Here is a 17,219-nt window from a genome sequence, read left to right on the forward strand (position 1 = left end):
TCCTGTAAGATCCACGTATCCATGCAAGGACAGGCAGGTGCCCCAGCGTGCTGAGTTCGATTCTAGACACCTGGGAGACATCAGTAACCCAAGTCCCCACGGCCAGGAGGTGGACGGTGACAGGCACACCAAGAAAGGACGAGTCACTTCGTGGCAGTGCTGTCCACAGAGGGGCCAGCAGCAAAGGGGGCACGCCACCCCTCTCAACAGTGAGATCTGAACAGAGTGCCCAGAGGGGAGGAAGGCGGCCCTGCAGCTATGGGGAGACAGTTCTGGGCAGGGGGCGGCCTGCAGGCAAGCCCAGGGAAGGGAATGAGTGCGGCAGGAGTGGGGAGCAGGGCCCAGGAAGGGCAGCTCCCTGCAGGCTGGGGTTGGCCTCCTATTCTGTGAGGTGGGGTGAGGACACCCAACGTCATGGTGCACGGGAAGATCATGTGAGCCAACCCACGGGGCCAGCGCACAATCAGGAGGTGGAGCTGTCCCTTGGTCATGATTATTCTCTGAGCTCTCCAGGGACCAAAATACCAGAAGAAAGCCACAGAAACTCTGCGGTCTCACCAGGATCTTCTCTCCAAAATTCCCAGTCAGCTTGCAAGCCGGGGCAATGGCGTTCCCCGGAAGATCCAGCCGAAGCGGGCCCCCCGTGCGGCCTTCCCACGCCCCCTCCCACTCTGGGCGCTGTGCGTCCGACAGAGGGCACGAAGGGAAAAGAGGAAGGGTCCACGTACCGGCGGGATTTCCCACCAGCAAGCCCTGCGGGCTCACATGCCCCACACGCGCCCCACCCAAACTCAATCCCTTTAATGTGAGAAATACCAGGGGAGCCACCAAAGAAGGAACGACTTCCGGAACCAATTTTCCAGATCCTCCAGCTCCTGCTGGATGGAGCCTGCTGGGGGGCGGCGGGGGAGGAGGTGCAGGAAGAGGAAGAAACCACTAGTAAACCCGACCGGGACCCAGGCTTCACGTCCTTGCTGAGACCTCATATGCCACGTGAGGGCCCACACTGTCTTCATCTCATCCCTGCAGAAAGGAAAGCTCAAGGGGCCCAAGTCTTTGCAAAGTCTGCTTTGCTAAGCCCCTCTCCCTCTGGCCGGCCACCTCCACACCTTGCTCCAACAGGACCCACACGAGAGAAGGCTCCGGAAAGAAAGCACCTGGCCGGCTTCCTCTGGTGAGCGGGGCTCGCTCCTTCAGTGGCTGGCAGCACCCAGGGCTCCCGCAGCCCTCGAGGGTCTCCAGGGGTCCACCTGCCCACTGCCCCAAGGCCTCTGCCCAGGGTCTCGCCAGGGAGCAGAGAACCCGGTTAAGTAAACACCTTCTGAAGCTTCGTGGGCCCCCAAACACCAGCTCCCTCTGCACCTGCCCTGCTCGGCCCACTCTCCCCCAGCAGAAAGGCCCAAGGAGATGCCCAAGGGCCGGGGGGGCGGGCCGGTCTATACACAGGAAGAATGCGGCAATCAGCCCAGCTCTCCACAGCGGTATCCCCAAGGAGGGGGCCTTAGCCTTTCCCTTAAGAACACAAGCCATGCTTTCAGTGCGCCAGATCCTCCGCGCAACGAACTCACAGAGGAAAACCTCCAGTGTCATGGCTGAAAAGTGGGTCAGAGCCGGGCAGCTTCTGGGAAAGTTCTAGGGTTTCCACTCTCTCCTTTCTTCTATAATTGATGGCGCAGGAGCTAATCTGGGCCTCCCCTTGGAGGGCAAAAGCCATGCAAGACTTTCTCTCCCTTTTATCTCTAGCCTAGTGAGTGCTTCAAAAATGCATGGTAAATTAAGTGCTTAATGGCTGGGCGGGTGGGTAGATGGATACGTGGCTGAGTGGGTAGATAAGTAGATGGGTGGGTGGCTGGGTAGCTGGGTGGGTGGATAGATGGTTGTGTGGCTGAGTGGGTAGACAGGTAGATGGGTGAGTGGGTAGATGAATGGGTGGCTGGGTGGGTGGGTAGATGGATGAGTGGCTGAGTGGGTAGATAGGTAGATGGGTGGGTGGCTGGGTAGCTGGGTGGGTAGATGGATGCATGGCTGGGCGGGTGGATAGATGGTTGTGTGGCTGAGTGGGTAGATAGATAGATGGGTGAGTGGGTAGATGAATGGGTGGCTGGGTGGGTGGGTAGATGGATGCATGGCTGAGTGGGTGGATAGGCAGATGGGGTGGGTGGCTGGGTGGGTGGCTGGGTAGGTGGGTAGATGGATGCGTGGCTGGGTGGGTGGATAGGTAGATGGGTAGGTGGCTGGGTAGGTGGGTGGGTAGATGGATGCGTGGCTGGGCGGGTGGGTAGATGATGCATGGTTGAGTGGGTGGATAGGTAGATGGGTGGGTGGCTGGGTGGGATGGGTAGGGAGGTAGATGGATGCTGGCTGGGCGGGTGGGTAGGTAGATGGGTGGGTGGCTGGGTAGATGGATGTGTGGCTGAGTGGGTGGACAGGTAGATGGGTGGGTGGATAGGTAGATGGATGTGTGGCTTGGGTGGGTAGGGAGGTAGATGGATGCGTGGCTGGGCAAGTGGGTAGGTAGATGGGTGGGTGGCTGGGTAGGTAGATGTGTGCATGGGTGTGTGAATGGGTGGGTGGGTGGACGGAGGAATGAATGAATGCACCAGTGCCTTTTCTCCCCAAGGAGTGACTCCTGAAACACGGGAGACAGGAAGCTGAAAAGCAGCTGCTTAGAAAAAGAACAAGGAAACCAGGACAGGGACTGGATCTGAACGCAATCAAACCTTCTTAAATAACACCCCCCCACAAAAAAATTGGAAATTTCTAAAGCAGCCTGAGACTAACTAACCAGCTATTCCATTAGGATCCTTTGTACTCCAGAATGCCGTGACTGTATGTAAAAGACAACCATCAAGAAGTGAGACGGAAACCTGCCCCTCCGGGCCCCGGCCCCGCACACCCAGGCCGGGCAGCCTCCCGCCAACCAGTCCCAAACCCTTCCCCCGGATTAAGTGTCAGCACCCCCCTCCACACAGGCTCCAGGCAGGTTCCGGTCAGCAGCAACCAGACTTGGCTCTAGACATCACTCCTTTTGCCCCCCTGGCCTCACCCCCGCAGGAGACAAAGGGTCAGTTCTGACCCTACAGAGCGCTGTGCTCAGTACTGGGACAGACGCTGCCTTCCTGCAGACTGGAACTCAGCGCTCCGGGGCAGCAGCGGGGGTCAGCGGGAGGGCAGAGCGAGCAGTCACATCTTCATGGTCTGACGTCAGTGAGGGCCACCAGGCCCATCTGGAACTGCCAGGCCGTGCTGACTGAGCTCCTGGAGGCCAGAAGGCGAATTCGGGCCCACGGGGAAACCTCCGTAAACATCCCTGAAGTGATGCACAGAACCTACGCTCTGTCTCTGTGCCCAGATGGAGCTACGCACAGGGACCTCCTTGCCAGGCCCATCTCAGGAGGTAACACCTGAATAAAGACCAGACGTGCTCCTTCTCAGCAGCCTGCCATCAGCAAGCCCTCCTGTCCACTGCTGCACCCTGCCCAGCACCACCCTCCAGGGGTGGGAGAGTCCTGTCCGTCTGGGTACCAAGCAAAGCAGGCCATGGGCGCTGGGGCTTTGCTTGTGTTGGTTTTTCCAGGGTATCCCGTCCCTGGACATCAGGAGGGATTAGCCAAGCAAACAGATTGGAACAGTGGCCCCTCTGGGGAGAGCACGTCCCAGCACCCCAAACCTCTGCTGGCCCCCAGCTTGGAAACGCTAACCACAGGTTTACCTCGGTAAGAATCACGTGCGGGGCAGGAGGAGCTCAACGAGAAGGACACTCAGCCAGATGGACGGGGAGGACAGGGCAGGAGGGGGGGCAGGCCAGGCTCTGCTGGAGCCCCACGCAGTCAACATGAGGCCAAAGGATAGAGGAGAAGGGAGGCGAAGAACAAGGGTGAGCTTCCTGGGACGTGTGCCAGGGACTAAGCACTCCAGAAACACAATTCTACTTCCTGCTCAGCAGACCTCAGAGGGTGGTGTTCTTACCACCGTTTTACAAGTAGGATTTGGAGAAACTGAGCCAGTCACTTGGGCATGGCTGCTCGCTGGACTCGAACCCAGCCTGCAAGGGTCCACAGTCCATGTGCTTAGCTCTCCGGTTCTGTCTTCCAAAGGTGCAGACTTATGAGTAAAATAATAGAGGGGAAAAAATCAGAGGCCACAGATCTACGAGGGTCTAGTTCCGTTTCGGCCAATCCTGGGGCGAGGGGACAGCAACAAATGCTCGGCATTTCAGGAGAACCTACTAAGGGGCTGGACGCCTCGCCACCTCCCAAAGCCAGGCAAACAGAGGTCAGAGGCACCGGGTCACCTGCCAAGTCATCCAGCCAATTAGCAGGGCCAGATTTTCGAGGAGTCTGACTCAAGGGTCACAACGTGGAGAGCAGAGGCGGGATGGGGGGAGCTCTCCCCGAGCCCTGCCCTTCCCGGAGCCGAGGGTCCTCAGTGCAAGGCATGAACCGAGGTCCCCGCATGCAGCTCGGTGCCCGGGTCCGAGGCGTCACCTGGCAACGCCCCACCGCGACTCCTGGTCCAAATCCACTGCCCACTCCTGCCTTCCACAGCAGAGGCCACGGCGTGGCAAAGCATCACCAATTCGATGTGGGCAGACCGGAGGCCAGCTCCAGCAGCAGCCTCCACTCAGCCCCTCTGCTTGCAGCTGGGACATCACCCTGGAGCCAAGCCACCTCACTGGAACCTCTGACGAGGGGCACCCCCTTGCAAACCACGTGGCCACACGGTTGGTGGGTCGTACGATGAGAGTTTGATCTGAATTTATGTACGTCTTACTTACATCATTGCGTTCAGCGGTAGCAAATCAAAACTAAAATGGAATTATAGACTGGATCATGTGCATTTTAACCGCTGGCCAAGAAATGAATTTGGCCAGGGTGATCCTGTCTTTTTCTCTACACGGTTATTGTAAATAGCAGTTCTGTGCGTGAGTATATATGTACGTGTGCGTGCGTGCATTCCCTGCCCAGGGCACTGCCACGCACAAGGAGGAACAAGAACAGGAGAGGAGCTCCAACCCTCTGAAAGCAACCCCAGGGAACTGAGAAGCCCACTGACGGGAAAGGACACCAGCATGACCCCATCCCACCCTCGGCGCTCCCACCCCAGCACACGTGCCCGGGACACAGGGAAGCAGGGCGGCCTGGGGCCCCAGGAAGGGGCACCGCAGCAGCAGGGACGCGAGTGAGCCTTTCTGGGGGAAACGGAAACTGATGAGAAGTGGCAATCACACAGGGATGGGCTCTTGAAGGGGTCCCTGAATCTCCTTTCTAGCGAATTCCAGAACCCGGGGAGAGTCCCATCAGGCCAGGTGGCTCATGGGGAAGTCCTGGCTACTGATGGTAATCCTAGCGCTGGAACAGACTTCTCCGCACTTGCAACAGCAAATACACAAGTCCCCCTGCATTTCATAAATCATGTATTTACAGCACATTTCCTCAAACACCCAGTCCCCGATAATGCTTCTCCGATAAATTAAGCAATAAATATCTTCTGATGTTTCCCATCAGCAGGTGGAAATGGGCTCCTCGGGCAGTCCGGGAAGCGGCTGTCTGGCCGAGCCCGTGCCAACAGCCCGGGGCGGGGGGGGGGGGGGGGGTGCCGTCCTTGGAGAGTGCACGGAGACTGGGGACCCCCCCGGGTTGCACGCAGCACAGAACCAGCTCTTCCTTCGAGCCCTCAGCCTCCATCCATCAGGAGACATAATGGTCCCCATCCCAGCCTGCCCATGCAGGACACAGGGGTGGGAAGGCCCTCGAGGCGCCGTGTTGGAGGGGCCAGGCCTGTCCCGTCCAGCCCCCCACCCCCACCCCGCACTGAGCTGGCGCTCGGCCACTGCGCCCGGACACTGGAGAAGACCACTCACCTTCCCAAAGTCTCGGACGTCGAAGAGGTCAAAGGGGTCAAACAGCTCGCTGTTTCTCAGTCCAAATTTATCGTGGCAGACTTTAAGGAAGGTGCGGATGTTCTTCAAGCACAGGAACTAGAGAAGAGAAGAAAAGAACGCTGAGCCTGTTGGGTCTGTAAGAGCGGCCGTCACCGCAGCAAACTCTGGCTTCCGGCTGCTGGCAGAGACGCGCACTCGGGCCCTGGGAAGCCTCAGCCCCGCCGGCCCGCTGGTCCGGACGCCACCAGCACCCCCGGCTCACCTTGGCCACTCATGACCCTTTGTCCCGCACCCCCACCCAGAGGATCCAGCGCAGATGATCGTGACTGGAAATATGCTGGTCCTGAGTCAGCAAAAACAGCACGAACACACGCACGCACGCACACTTGCATGCACACACTCACTGCCTTCCCCGGCACAGACCTGCCCCCGTGGAAGCTGTCCTGTCCATGGAGGACGCCGGGAACAGCATGCACCAGTCATGGCGGGAGCCTAGGGGACGCACCAGGGCCAGAGTTCCCAGATCCACATCCGGGGCGTCTCCTCCACCCAGCAACCCCACATGTGAGCTCCCACCCGCACTGCGCTTGGCGAAGCAACTGGGGCGGGAGGTTTGGGGTTGGGAGCTGAACGGGATCGCCGGCTGCAGTCCCCGTGGAGAAGGAGCTGGTAAAGAAGGCATGGGGGCAGCAGACCAGGTGGCCTGGAGAGCAGGATTTGGAGTGGCTCAGCCCCAGGTTCAAATCCTGTCCACTGATTCCCATTTGCAGGACCAGGGACAGTGGCTTCGGCTCCTGAGGCCGGCTTTCCAACTGGACGTCTCGCTGGGCTGTGTACCCTGATGGAACCGTGAGCACTTGGGTGTGGTAGCGTCGGCCCACCAGTCCAGTTGGCAAGGGCGTCCCCGAGGCAAGGACAGCGGCATGCATGGTGCGGGGTCCTGGAACTTCAGAGCACTCGTCCTCATCAACAGCCACTCCCTAAGGGCCCAGGGCAGCAAGACAAGTAGAGTGCGTGCCACCCACCGGAAACGCAAACGCAGGGACAGAGACGAAGGGCAGGCCGCAATCACAAGCTACGGCTGGCCCAGCATAAACTGAGCGGCATCTCACCTGCCCGTGTGCCCCCCGCGGGCCGTGCCCACTCCGGCCCCGGAGCTGGGCTGGGCCGCTCCTCCCGACCCGGCCACGGCTGGTCCCCGGTCACGGCCAACACAGACTCACTGGCTTCGTGTGCGTACGGTGTTTTCTGAACCAAGCAAGAGCAAACCGCAGATGCGACCCCCCTGCCCCCCCAAACATCTGAGGGCACCTAAGAACAAAGACTCCCTCTTCCACAATCAGAGCACCCACGTCAGCAAATCAACATGGATCCCACACGTCCTCGTCTACAGATGGTACTTCCTCACGTTTCCCCAACAGAGGACAACCATGATGTCCTGACAGCAAAGAACATTCTGGCCCCAGGTCCAATGATGTTTCTTGTCATTTCTCTTTCATCTCCATGAGCCTACAACCGTATGCCCCCACAGAACTTTCCAGAAGGATGGATGCATTCTGTGCACCTGCTGTCCAGCTGGGTAGTCACAAGACCCACGTGCTCACTGAGCGCTGGAGATGAGGCCAATCCAACCGAAACACTACCTTGTCAATTTTATTCTAATTAACTTAAATTGAATAGCTACGGCTGCCGGTTTGGGCCTCAAATGCTCCTCAGTCTTGTCCTCTGTGACCTGAAGCTTCTGGATCATATGGACACAAAAGGACAGGCACGGTAGGAGCCCACTTACACGAGGCCGAACTCACAGAGACGGGCAGAACAGTGGTGCCAGCGGGGGAGGCTGGGGAGTCTGTGTCTCCTGGGGACGGCTGCAGTTTGGGACGATGAACAAGTTCTAGAAGTGACACAGGTGATCGTGACCTAACACCGTGAAGGCACCTAATGCTACCGAATTGTACATGTATTAAAAATGCTTAGTGCTGGTAAATTTTGGGGGCCCCTGGGTGGTACAGTGGGTTAAGCGGCCGACTCCTGGCATTGGCTCAGGGTCATGATCTCAGGGTTGGGGTATCAAGCCCCATATCAGGTTCCATGTTCAGTGGGGAGTCTGCTTGAGATTCTCTCTCTCCCTCTGCCCCTCCCCCCACAAAAAAGTAAACGTCGTGTATCCTGATTTTACTCCAGTAAAACAAAAAGTTAACTAAAAAAAGAGCAACGGAAAAAGAGACCCAACAGGACGGCCATGTGCTGGTGGGGGCAGAGATCCAGGGGCGCTCCCGTGCACCGAAGAAGGCCAGCGACAGCCAGCAAACCACCGGAAGAGGGGAGGGGTCCCGAGAGAGAGCCCGGCACACCCCTCGACCGAGCATTCAGCCTCCAGAACCGTGAGGATACGCTTCCTCTGCTTTAAGCCCCCCAGTCTGTGGGCCAGCAACAGGCCGCCCCAGCCTGCACCCCCCGGGTCCCTGCTGGTCTCAGACCGTCCCGCCCACCCTGCAGCCTCAGCCCAGCTCCACGGCTGTCTGAGCATCGCCTGGCTCCAATTTCCACTGAGCATCCACGTTATGTCCTCCTCAGCCTCCCATTTTTAGAGTTAATTACACGGCTCCTAACCGTAATTGCAGCCGGCGAGGCCAGGCTTCCTTTTGGGGCTCAGGACGGGCGGGCGCCCCTTGCCCTGCGGGCACAGCGTCTGCCTGCCTGGCCCCTCCCCACGGCAGCCGCGGGGGCCCCAACCTCTCAGGACCAAGCCCTGTGCAGCTTGCAGCCACGAAAGGCTGGCCCCGGGAAAACTGCGGCACACAGACAGGTTCAGACCCCGGGCAGAGGGACAGGGCAGAACTGGGCCCCACGGCAAGAGCAGGCGGCATCCTGTGGGGAGAGCGTCCCGAGTGCCCGGCCGGCTCTGGATGCCTTTACCCCCCACCCTCCAATCATTCAGCCCATTTCTCAGGAGAGGAAACTGAGGCTCCCCAGCAGAAGGGGGTGGAGCCGAGACTGGAACCCACATCTGGCGCGGAACAGTGAAGGTCCTTTGAGAGGACAGGTGTCACGCGGCCCGGGCCGCTCCTACTGTCCGCTGCACTTAGCACCAGTGTCCCTTGCCCTCTCACAGGTGGCCTGCTCTGAGCGATGAGATTCACGGGCACTCCACCCACCACACCGCTGTACAATTAGGGGAGTGGCCGGACACAGAGTGGGGCAGAGCAAGGAAGGGCCGGCCCTGTGTCCGGACTCCTGGCCCCTTCCTCTTTCCACTCAGCGGGGGCAGCGGGCCTGCTGGTTCTGCTGCTCGCGTCCACTCGCCTGACCGCCGGCCTCTCCCCGCCCACCACCCCTGGGCTCAGGAGGGCAGGGGCCGAGGCCTGGCCAGTCAGAGGCTCACAGTCCCTCGCTCACAGCAGGGACGGCTTCAGACTGGGAAAGAGACTCCCGAGGGCAAGATGAGGAGAGGATGCCGTGGGCACATCCCAGCCACAGGCTGAGTGACGGCAGGCGAGGGAGGGTCCAGACAGCGGCCAGTGCCAGGCCGGAAGCTGCCCATCCTTGTCCTGTGGCCAGAGAAGGCCAGGCCGCGGGCCGTGTCCCTGTGGCCGTAGGGGCGAGTGGCCTTCTTCTCTTTGCTCGGCCCACCAGGCCCTCTATGAGGGACAGCCACAGCTTCACCAGCATCTAGAGACGAACGCTCAGCCCCAGAAGTCCAGCTAAGTGGACACAATAAGGGTCTGTCCCCGGAAAACTGGCCCCCTGACAAGCGACAAGCGGCCCAGAGTGGAGTAGGCCCCCACTGTGTTTGCTCAGGGCACCACCCACCCGCTGCTCCCCCAGCCCCAGCCCACGGGGAGGGCCCTAGCCACTGCGCCAAGAGATAGGCCGCCCGTGCATTGGACTCCTGACCCCCTGTCCGCCCACTCATCAGGGTGCAATCAGATTAGCGAGCACACACAGCCTCTGTGCCCAGCCGCCCCCCACCAGCCTCGCAGGGCCTGCTGCCCACTGTCATCTGTCATTCACCTTCAAAAGGCCCGCCCCAGCACGGGGATCCCGGACGGGAGAGGCAGGGCCGGCCCTGAGAGCCCAGACCCCACGTCTGAGCCACGAGGCCCCAGAGCACCCTCGGGGGCGGGCTTCCTGGCCCCACACGGCCACTGCTCCCCCACATGGAGTCGTGGAGGAGACCTGGACAGCCTGGCCACTGGACAGAGCAGGCTTCAGACCTCCGTGCCCTCTCCTGGGGCCCCTCGTGGGCAAGCTGGAGTGGAAAATCGGATACTGCCCCCAGAACTCACATCCACTGGCATCCACCACATACGCCCAGGGCCAGGGGCTCTGCTCTGTCCCCTCAGGGGCTGCTCATGTACTTCAGCACTGAGAGGGAGGTGCAAAAGGGGAAACTGAGGCTCAGTGAGGCAAAGCCACTTGGTTAGCAGGCTCCTTCTGGGGATGTGCGGTCTGAATGAAGCATTGACAGAGGAAGGTAACGGGGCCCGCAGCATGCCGACATGCTCCCGCACACGAACCCACCCAACACCTGCAGCGGCCCTGTGAGGCGTGGAACGTGACTGCCCCATTCCGCAGACAGACACAGTGAGGCTCGGAGAACTGGCGAGGAGAAGGAGGACCTCTCAGGGTGCGCCCTCACCTCTTCTTACAGGGCCTGTCCCAGGGGAAGTCCCTTGGCCGCCTCGCCAGCTGGGTCAGGAGGCCAGGGGCCTGCTGAGCCCTGCAGCGATGCCCAGCTAAGGGGGGGCCCCACAGGGAAAGCCCCAGGCTGGGCTCCATGGATGCCCCTGACCTTCCCCCGGCCCCTGTAAACTGCCCCTGACATGAAACTGCCCCCGGCTGGCATCCCCCGCCTTCCCAGTCCTGGGGTCCCAGCTGCCCCTGGGGCAGGGCGGGGAGGCTCAGCTGCAGACCCGCAGCGGGCATGTCTGGTGGGCAGAGGCCTGGCCTGGGTGCTCCAGGTCCACACCCACCTGTCCTCTCCATGCCTGTCTCTCCATCTGTAAAATACAGAAAGAAAACCCTGCCCCCTGAGTTCTAGGATGCTGGGCCCCTCCCTCGAGATGACTGCTTTAGAAAGTGTCGGCTGACCCTGGGCCATCTCCCCCGGGACATCCCGAAGTCCCTGTTCCCAGAGCTTCCCTGTGATGTCATGCTCTGGAACGGTGGAGCCAGGGGATGGGGCCCTGAGATCGGCACTCGGGGCCAACCTCCCTCCAGGCCACAGTCAGCTGGAGTGCTGGGGAGTGCCCACACCCAGGCGGACCTGGGCCCTTCGTCCACACCTCTGCTGGCTTCTCACTACCAGCCTCACCCCTCAACCCTGCTGCCCAGAGGCAAGGGGAAGAGACAGAGGCCAGCCAAAGGCCTCCAGGAGATGGTGTGTCTGAGGCTGGCTGCTCACACCCAAACCAATGAGCACGGGGAGATGAACGGCACCCTCCCCGTGCCCCCTGCTCAAGAGAGACCCATGGACACCACAGCCCCCACGGGCGCTGGAGGGAGACGGGGCGTATCAGCTTCCCAGCCACCCCCACAACAGGATTGCCTCTTACAACCTCTGCCTTTCTGAGAGAGGTGGGAGGGGGGGCGGGGGGTCCTCCGTATTCGAATTTCCACGGATACAGCGGAGTGTTCCTCAAATGTCTCAACAAGTGGCATAAAGCTGCACTTCCCCATGACAAACCGCATGCCGCCCTGCTGGAGTGACACTGACCTCCGGGGCCACGCCGCTGATCAGACGCTCTGACTGGCAGCTGACACGCCTTTGATCAATAAAAACGGGAAAAGGAATTAACTTCTTGTTTTATTTATGCCGTGCTCATTCCAAAATCCTTTTAAAATGGCTTCATTATTATTTAACAGATGCAGCGTGCCGGAATGGATCTTTCCAACTTGGGGCCCTGGGAGTAAATAAACAGGAGGCCTGGAGGTGACAGGCTAGCCAGACACTCCATGGGATAGAAACAGAGACCATCTTCTCCCCCTGGGTCCCAAACACCTGGGACAAGAGGGGGGCTCAGTATCTCGTGAATGAGGGAAAGAGGGAGTGTCTATGAAGCATGCTTGGGTGTCCCAAGGGTCAACGCTCCAAAATGGCCTGCTGTCCCCCCCCCCCCAAGCATCCGTGACCCACGAAGGCTTTAGAGGCATCCGGGGAACGCATGAGCCGATGTCACTGCTTGGGGGAGGCCCTCACTTCCCGAAGCGTTTCTTCCGGAAACAAGCGGGCAGGTGGAATCTGGGATTGGCATGTCCACTTTCTCTTGCAAACGTTGGTACCACCCATGGGCCCCTCTGCAGAGCCGCTAGGATCCACCCACTCACCGTGCCAACAACTCGGGGAATGCGGGTCATTTATCACCCACTTCAGATGAGGACACTGCAGCTCGGGAGGTCAGAGCAGGGACTGGAACTCCACAGCCCGGGTGGTCAACGTCAACGCCGAGGGGCTTCCCTCACCGGCACAGGGCCCACGCTGCCGAGCCTGGCCCCAGGGGCGCTGCACCTCATCCCCTGCTCCAGGCAGGGAAAGCGCAGGCCAGGCTGGGGCTTACTGTGCAGTGTCGGGGGCTCGACTGAACAGGAGCTCTTCCTGCACTCGGGCCGCTTCCTCGGCCGCACGCACACCGGGAGCCCCGGCGCCGGCGGGCTGATGGAGGAACGCGGGCCACCTGTATGCAGGGCCGGGCTCCCCTCTGGGAGCGGAGGGCAGCGCTGCCTTTGTGTGGAGGCGGTCTGCCGGAGGCCAGCCTCGCCCAGGTCAAGGGCAGACCTCGTCCAACTTGGAGGCACCGTGCCCACCACCTGCCGAACAGAGCGACAGAAAGGATACAAGGCCGCAATGTCTTTCGCTTCACCGCGTGGCGAAGGCGTCCAGCATGTTAGGTCTCTCACGCTCAGATGCGCTGAGACATCGTCGGGGGGCATTTTCACTCTGTCCAGCAACGAACATCCGCAGGGCCTGTGCCAGGCACCGCCCTGAGCCCTGCAGGCTCACTTCTCAACACGGTTCCCGAGCTGTCTCGTATCCCCGTTTTACGGTGGAAACACGGCGCAAGGACCACCCACTCCAACAAGTGGCCAGGGGAGGGTCCGGGCCTAACCCAGGTGGTCTGGTCCAGCCCCAGGGGGCGGGGTGGGAGCGGGGGGCTTCCCTCCTGGCTTCTGTCAGGGCTGATTCCTGCACACGCCTGGCTTCGGGGACCTCCGGCTCCCAGGAAGCACCAGCACGAACCAAGCCCCCGAAACCCAGTGTGCCGGGCTCCCCGCCACATGCCCTGCCAGTCTGTCTGTCTGTCTGCAGTCCCTGAGCCGTGCGTGGGCAGCAGGTTCTAACAGGTGAGGAAGTCGAGCTCTCCAGCAGGAGGATGCACGCGGATGGCGAGCAAAGCCAGGCTGTGCCGAGCTAGTGACAGCTACAGACAATTAATCTCTGTCCTGACCTTAAAGTACTTCCTCCTCAATGCCTGGGGAGAAACTCACCAAGGAAAGCAATTCTGGAAAAGTACCGGCTTGGAAGCCCGAGCAGAGCAGGTAGGCAGCTCATGCCCATTCAATCCAGTCAGCAGACACTTAATAGGCGCCTACCGTATGCCAGGCCCTGCCCCGCAGTCCCGGGCTCGAGGACACGGACAGGGGAGCAGCAGGGACCCCTGTAGAAACCACAGCTGTCCGAGAAGAGAATCTGGGATTTCCGTCCAATACCTGGGTAGAAATTGTTCCCAGCAGTCCTCAAAAGACCCGCCACTCCGCCTAATGGCCTGCATGAGCCTGAGGGATAAAGCATGGCCCGTGTTATCGAGACTTCAAGGTCAGGGTCCAACTACTGGGATTTCCGTCCAATACCTGGGTGGAAATTGTTCCCAGCAGTCCTCAAAAGACCCGCCACTCCGCCTAATGGCCTGCATGAGCCTGAGGGATAAAGCGTGGCCCGTGTTATCGAGACTTCAAGGTCAGGGTCCAACTAAAGGTTTTCTACAAAGCCAGCAGGAAATTGCTTCTCTAGGATTTCCCTGCGCAGCCAACCATCTTCCCTGAGCAGGCTTCTGAACACCGGAGGGTTCAAATCCCATTCTCCCGCTGCCTGGCTGCTCTAGGCAGGCATGGCTCAGGGAGATTAGCGCTCGGCCGCTGCCTGGCACGGCATCCCCCGCATCCTCCCCCAACCCCAGGATCCACGGCCCCTCTCCTGTCTCCCACAGCCCAGCACAGACCACTAACACCGGCTCACAAGCCTCCTGTGACGTCGCCCCTGACCCGGCCAACTCATTTTCTCCACCTCTTCTTCCTCCCAGAAAAGCGGCCTCAGAGGTCAACCTCAGAGCAAGCTCCTCTCTCCACTGCAATTTGGGCAATCCGATTCCGGAGAGATCCTAGCAGAACACGTTCGGCTATTTTTGTTTTCCTATTGCCTGCTGAAATTAAAGCCAAATGCGTCCCCGAATGGGCAACACACACCAGATCATGGCGCTCCCGTCTGATCGTGCAAATCTCATTACTCCTCCCTGCTGGGCTGCAAATATTGAGGGAAAATAAAACCGAAGCACCAGAGAGCTTCTGAAACAAGAGGACGGCAAGAAGCTTCTTCCATGCCCTGAACCAAAGGCAGACGGCGAGGTGGGAGCCGCGGCCTCCACTGCAGGAGGCCCTTCGCCAGCCGTGTGTGCAGCCAAGTGTCCAAACCCGTCCCAGACAAGTTGCCCCACAGTCAACCCTTCCCTGGCGGGTTGACACCCCATCTGGTGAGCCTGACTGCAGTCCCTGGGGCTCGGGGAGAGTGAGCACCGGGGGAAAGTCAGCATGCGGAGGGAGGGGGCTCTGAGTGCCTTCTTCCTTGCGAGAGACCCCTCCCCCTGATGGGGCTGGCCAGGTGCACCCCCTGGAGCACCCCTCCTCTGCTCTGGGGGATGCCCATAAAGCCCCAATCATGGGGGGGCAGCCTCACCTCCTCCCCACCAGAGTCAGTGTGCTCCATGAGGTCCAGGCCAGTAGCCCAGGCCAGTAGCCCAGCCTGGACATGGGGACCACCACTTCACCTCTCCACGCCTTGGTTTCCTTCCCTGTCAAATGGGGCGATACCCACGGCAGCCACCACCAGGGGCGAGCCACGTTCCCCGAATCAGGGAGCACGCTCAGGCCTTTAGGCTGACCAGTTCTGTTGACGTTAACATGATCAGTGAAGCACAGACACAATCCCCATTTTACAGATGAGGAGACTGAGGCTTGAGGAAGTTATCTACCAACTGCACGGGGGGTTGAAAGGTGACCCCCCCCAAAAAGACATGTCTGTGTCCTGACCTCTAGAATCTGTGAATGTGATCTTATTTGGAAAGAAGTAATTAGGGATCTCAGGATGAGATCATCCTGGGTTGGGGTGGCCCTAAAGCCGACGGCAAGGGCCCCTTATAAGAGACCAGTGGAGTCACAGGAAGCAGTGGAGAAGCCGTGTGAGGACAGAGCAGGGATGGGAGGGATGCCGCCCCGGGCCAAGGACACCTGGGCCACCAGGAGCTGGGAGAGGCAGGGAGGACCCTACGCAGGGCCTTGGCAGGGAGCATGGCCCAGGCAACACCCTGATCTCAGAGCTCTGGGCTCCGGAGTTGGCAGAGTGTTGTAAACCCCCAGTGTGGTCATTTTTCATGGCAGCGCCAGGTCGCTCGCCGGGCAGAGGCAGCCCTTATGCCCTGAACCGCTCCATGACCTCACCACCACAAGCGTGGCGCCCACAGGCCCTCAGCGAAGGTACGCGGGATGGATGGATGGATGACGTGGGTTTTGATGAGAAACTAAGGCAAGAGTCCTGTCGCCCACAGGTCCCCCATGGCCCCCATCCAGGTGGGAGCCCCTGCATCCCTGCCTGGCACACTGGGCCCCCAGCTTTAACTCAGGGCTCTGGTGGGATGTGCCTCTCGCCTTCTGAACATCACGGTGCCTGGTCCAGCTCCAGACACCCCCGAATCGAGGTGTGGGGCTCAGGCAAACTCAGCCAGCTTTCAGGCAGAGAGACTGGGGTTCAAATCTGAGCCTTCCCCTTGCCACACCCGCCAGGGAGCCCTGCCCCCGTGGCCCTAGCTCCAGGCTGAGGGCACAACTAAGGTCCCCGGACCCCCATCCAGTGGCTGCCTCCATGTTGTAGAAGAGGGTGCCCAGTCGAGCACCCCAAAATCAGGGGACCAAAGTAGGCCTGTGGTTCCCCACCCCCAGCAGGCCTGTCTGTCCCCCCCACTCTGTGAAAGCTACCCTCTCACCCAGGGGCTGCAGCCCGCCTGGGGGCAGCTGAGACCCCCTCTCACTCACCCGGTACAGCAAGTGACTCCCATGTGTGGCAACCCCATGCCTCACACAGGGCATCTTCAAGGCCCCATCACCTTGGGGACACCAAGGGACATAAGACATCCTCCGCCGCCGCCATTCCAAAAGTGCAGCAGAGAGCATCCCTCAGCAGCGTGCAGATGCTCGTGGGGAATCCCTCCTCAGGTGGACACACCATCGCAAGAAGGGGCAAGTGTCCTGTTCCGTTGTCATCCCACAGCTCCCGGGGGTTCCTGAGAGGAGCTGGGCGCCCCAGGAGCTGTCACTTCCCCCCAGACACACACACACACACACACACAGCTGACATCTGTCCGTCCGTCCACCCGTCCCCGCACGCAGAGTCGAGGCTGCTGAATCAGCTCCGTCACCGTGGGGGCCGGGGGGTGACCACCCAGCCAGCCAGCCAGCAAGGCCCCACAAGGGGCAGCGTCCATGCAGCACCCAAGCTGGGGAGAGGCCTTCTCGGGCTGCCTCTCGCTCTGCAGGGGCCACGAGGCCTTGCCAGAACCACCGCTCCCCAGATGTTAGCAAGGATCCAAAGCGCCCAGAGCGGGAGCAGCACGTAGCAGGTGCTCAGTGAAGCCGGACGCTGGCCCCAGAGGGCTGCAGGGGGAGGGGGGACTCGTCCCCTGTGCGGGAGCGGGAGGCCGGGCTGTAGCGGCAGCTGAGAGCCCACTGTGCCCCCCTCCCTCGTTCACTCCACAGCTACCATGAGTGGGACCTGCTCCGTGTGGGGTGCACGAGGGGGCGTGCGTGCCGAGCACATCTGTGTCGTGACGAGTAAAGCTCAGCACAAGCATGTCTGCAGGTGGACAAGGACCCGGGGAAATGTATTTTGCAGTCCAAGCAGGCGGGGGATAAGAGGTACACACGTCGTCCCTTCTGTGTTTAAATGCTGTTCCTTTTCATGAGACCGCCGACTGCGCACCATAAATGCTCGGTTGAGCTCGGTGAGAAGGGAAGGGTACTCCTCAAGAACCCAAGAGGCTCCGCCAGCCCCGGGAACCGGGGGGGGGGG

At 60.5% G+C, this 17,219-nt stretch overlaps 1 protein-coding gene across 9 annotated transcripts in view; it reads right to left on the reverse strand.

Moving 5' to 3' along the window:
* VAV2 (vav guanine nucleotide exchange factor 2) overlaps positions 1 to 17,219 on the reverse strand; it is a 165,850-nt gene that overhangs the window by 126,969 nt on the left and 21,662 nt on the right. For all 9 annotated transcript variants that reach the window (XM_032418668.1, XM_032418666.1, XM_032418670.1 and 6 more), the window contains exon 2: positions 5,864 to 5,980. In XM_032418668.1, coding sequence (XP_032274559.1) covers positions 5,864 to 5,980 — 117 coding nt within the window. The remainder of the gene's footprint in view (positions 1 to 5,863; positions 5,981 to 17,219) is intronic.

The sequence above is a fragment of the Phoca vitulina genome, unplaced genomic scaffold (genome assembly GCF_004348235.1).
Source record: "Phoca vitulina isolate PV1807 unplaced genomic scaffold, GSC_HSeal_1.0 scaffold21, whole genome shotgun sequence".
Lineage (NCBI taxonomy): Eukaryota > Metazoa > Chordata > Mammalia > Carnivora > Phocidae > Phoca > Phoca vitulina.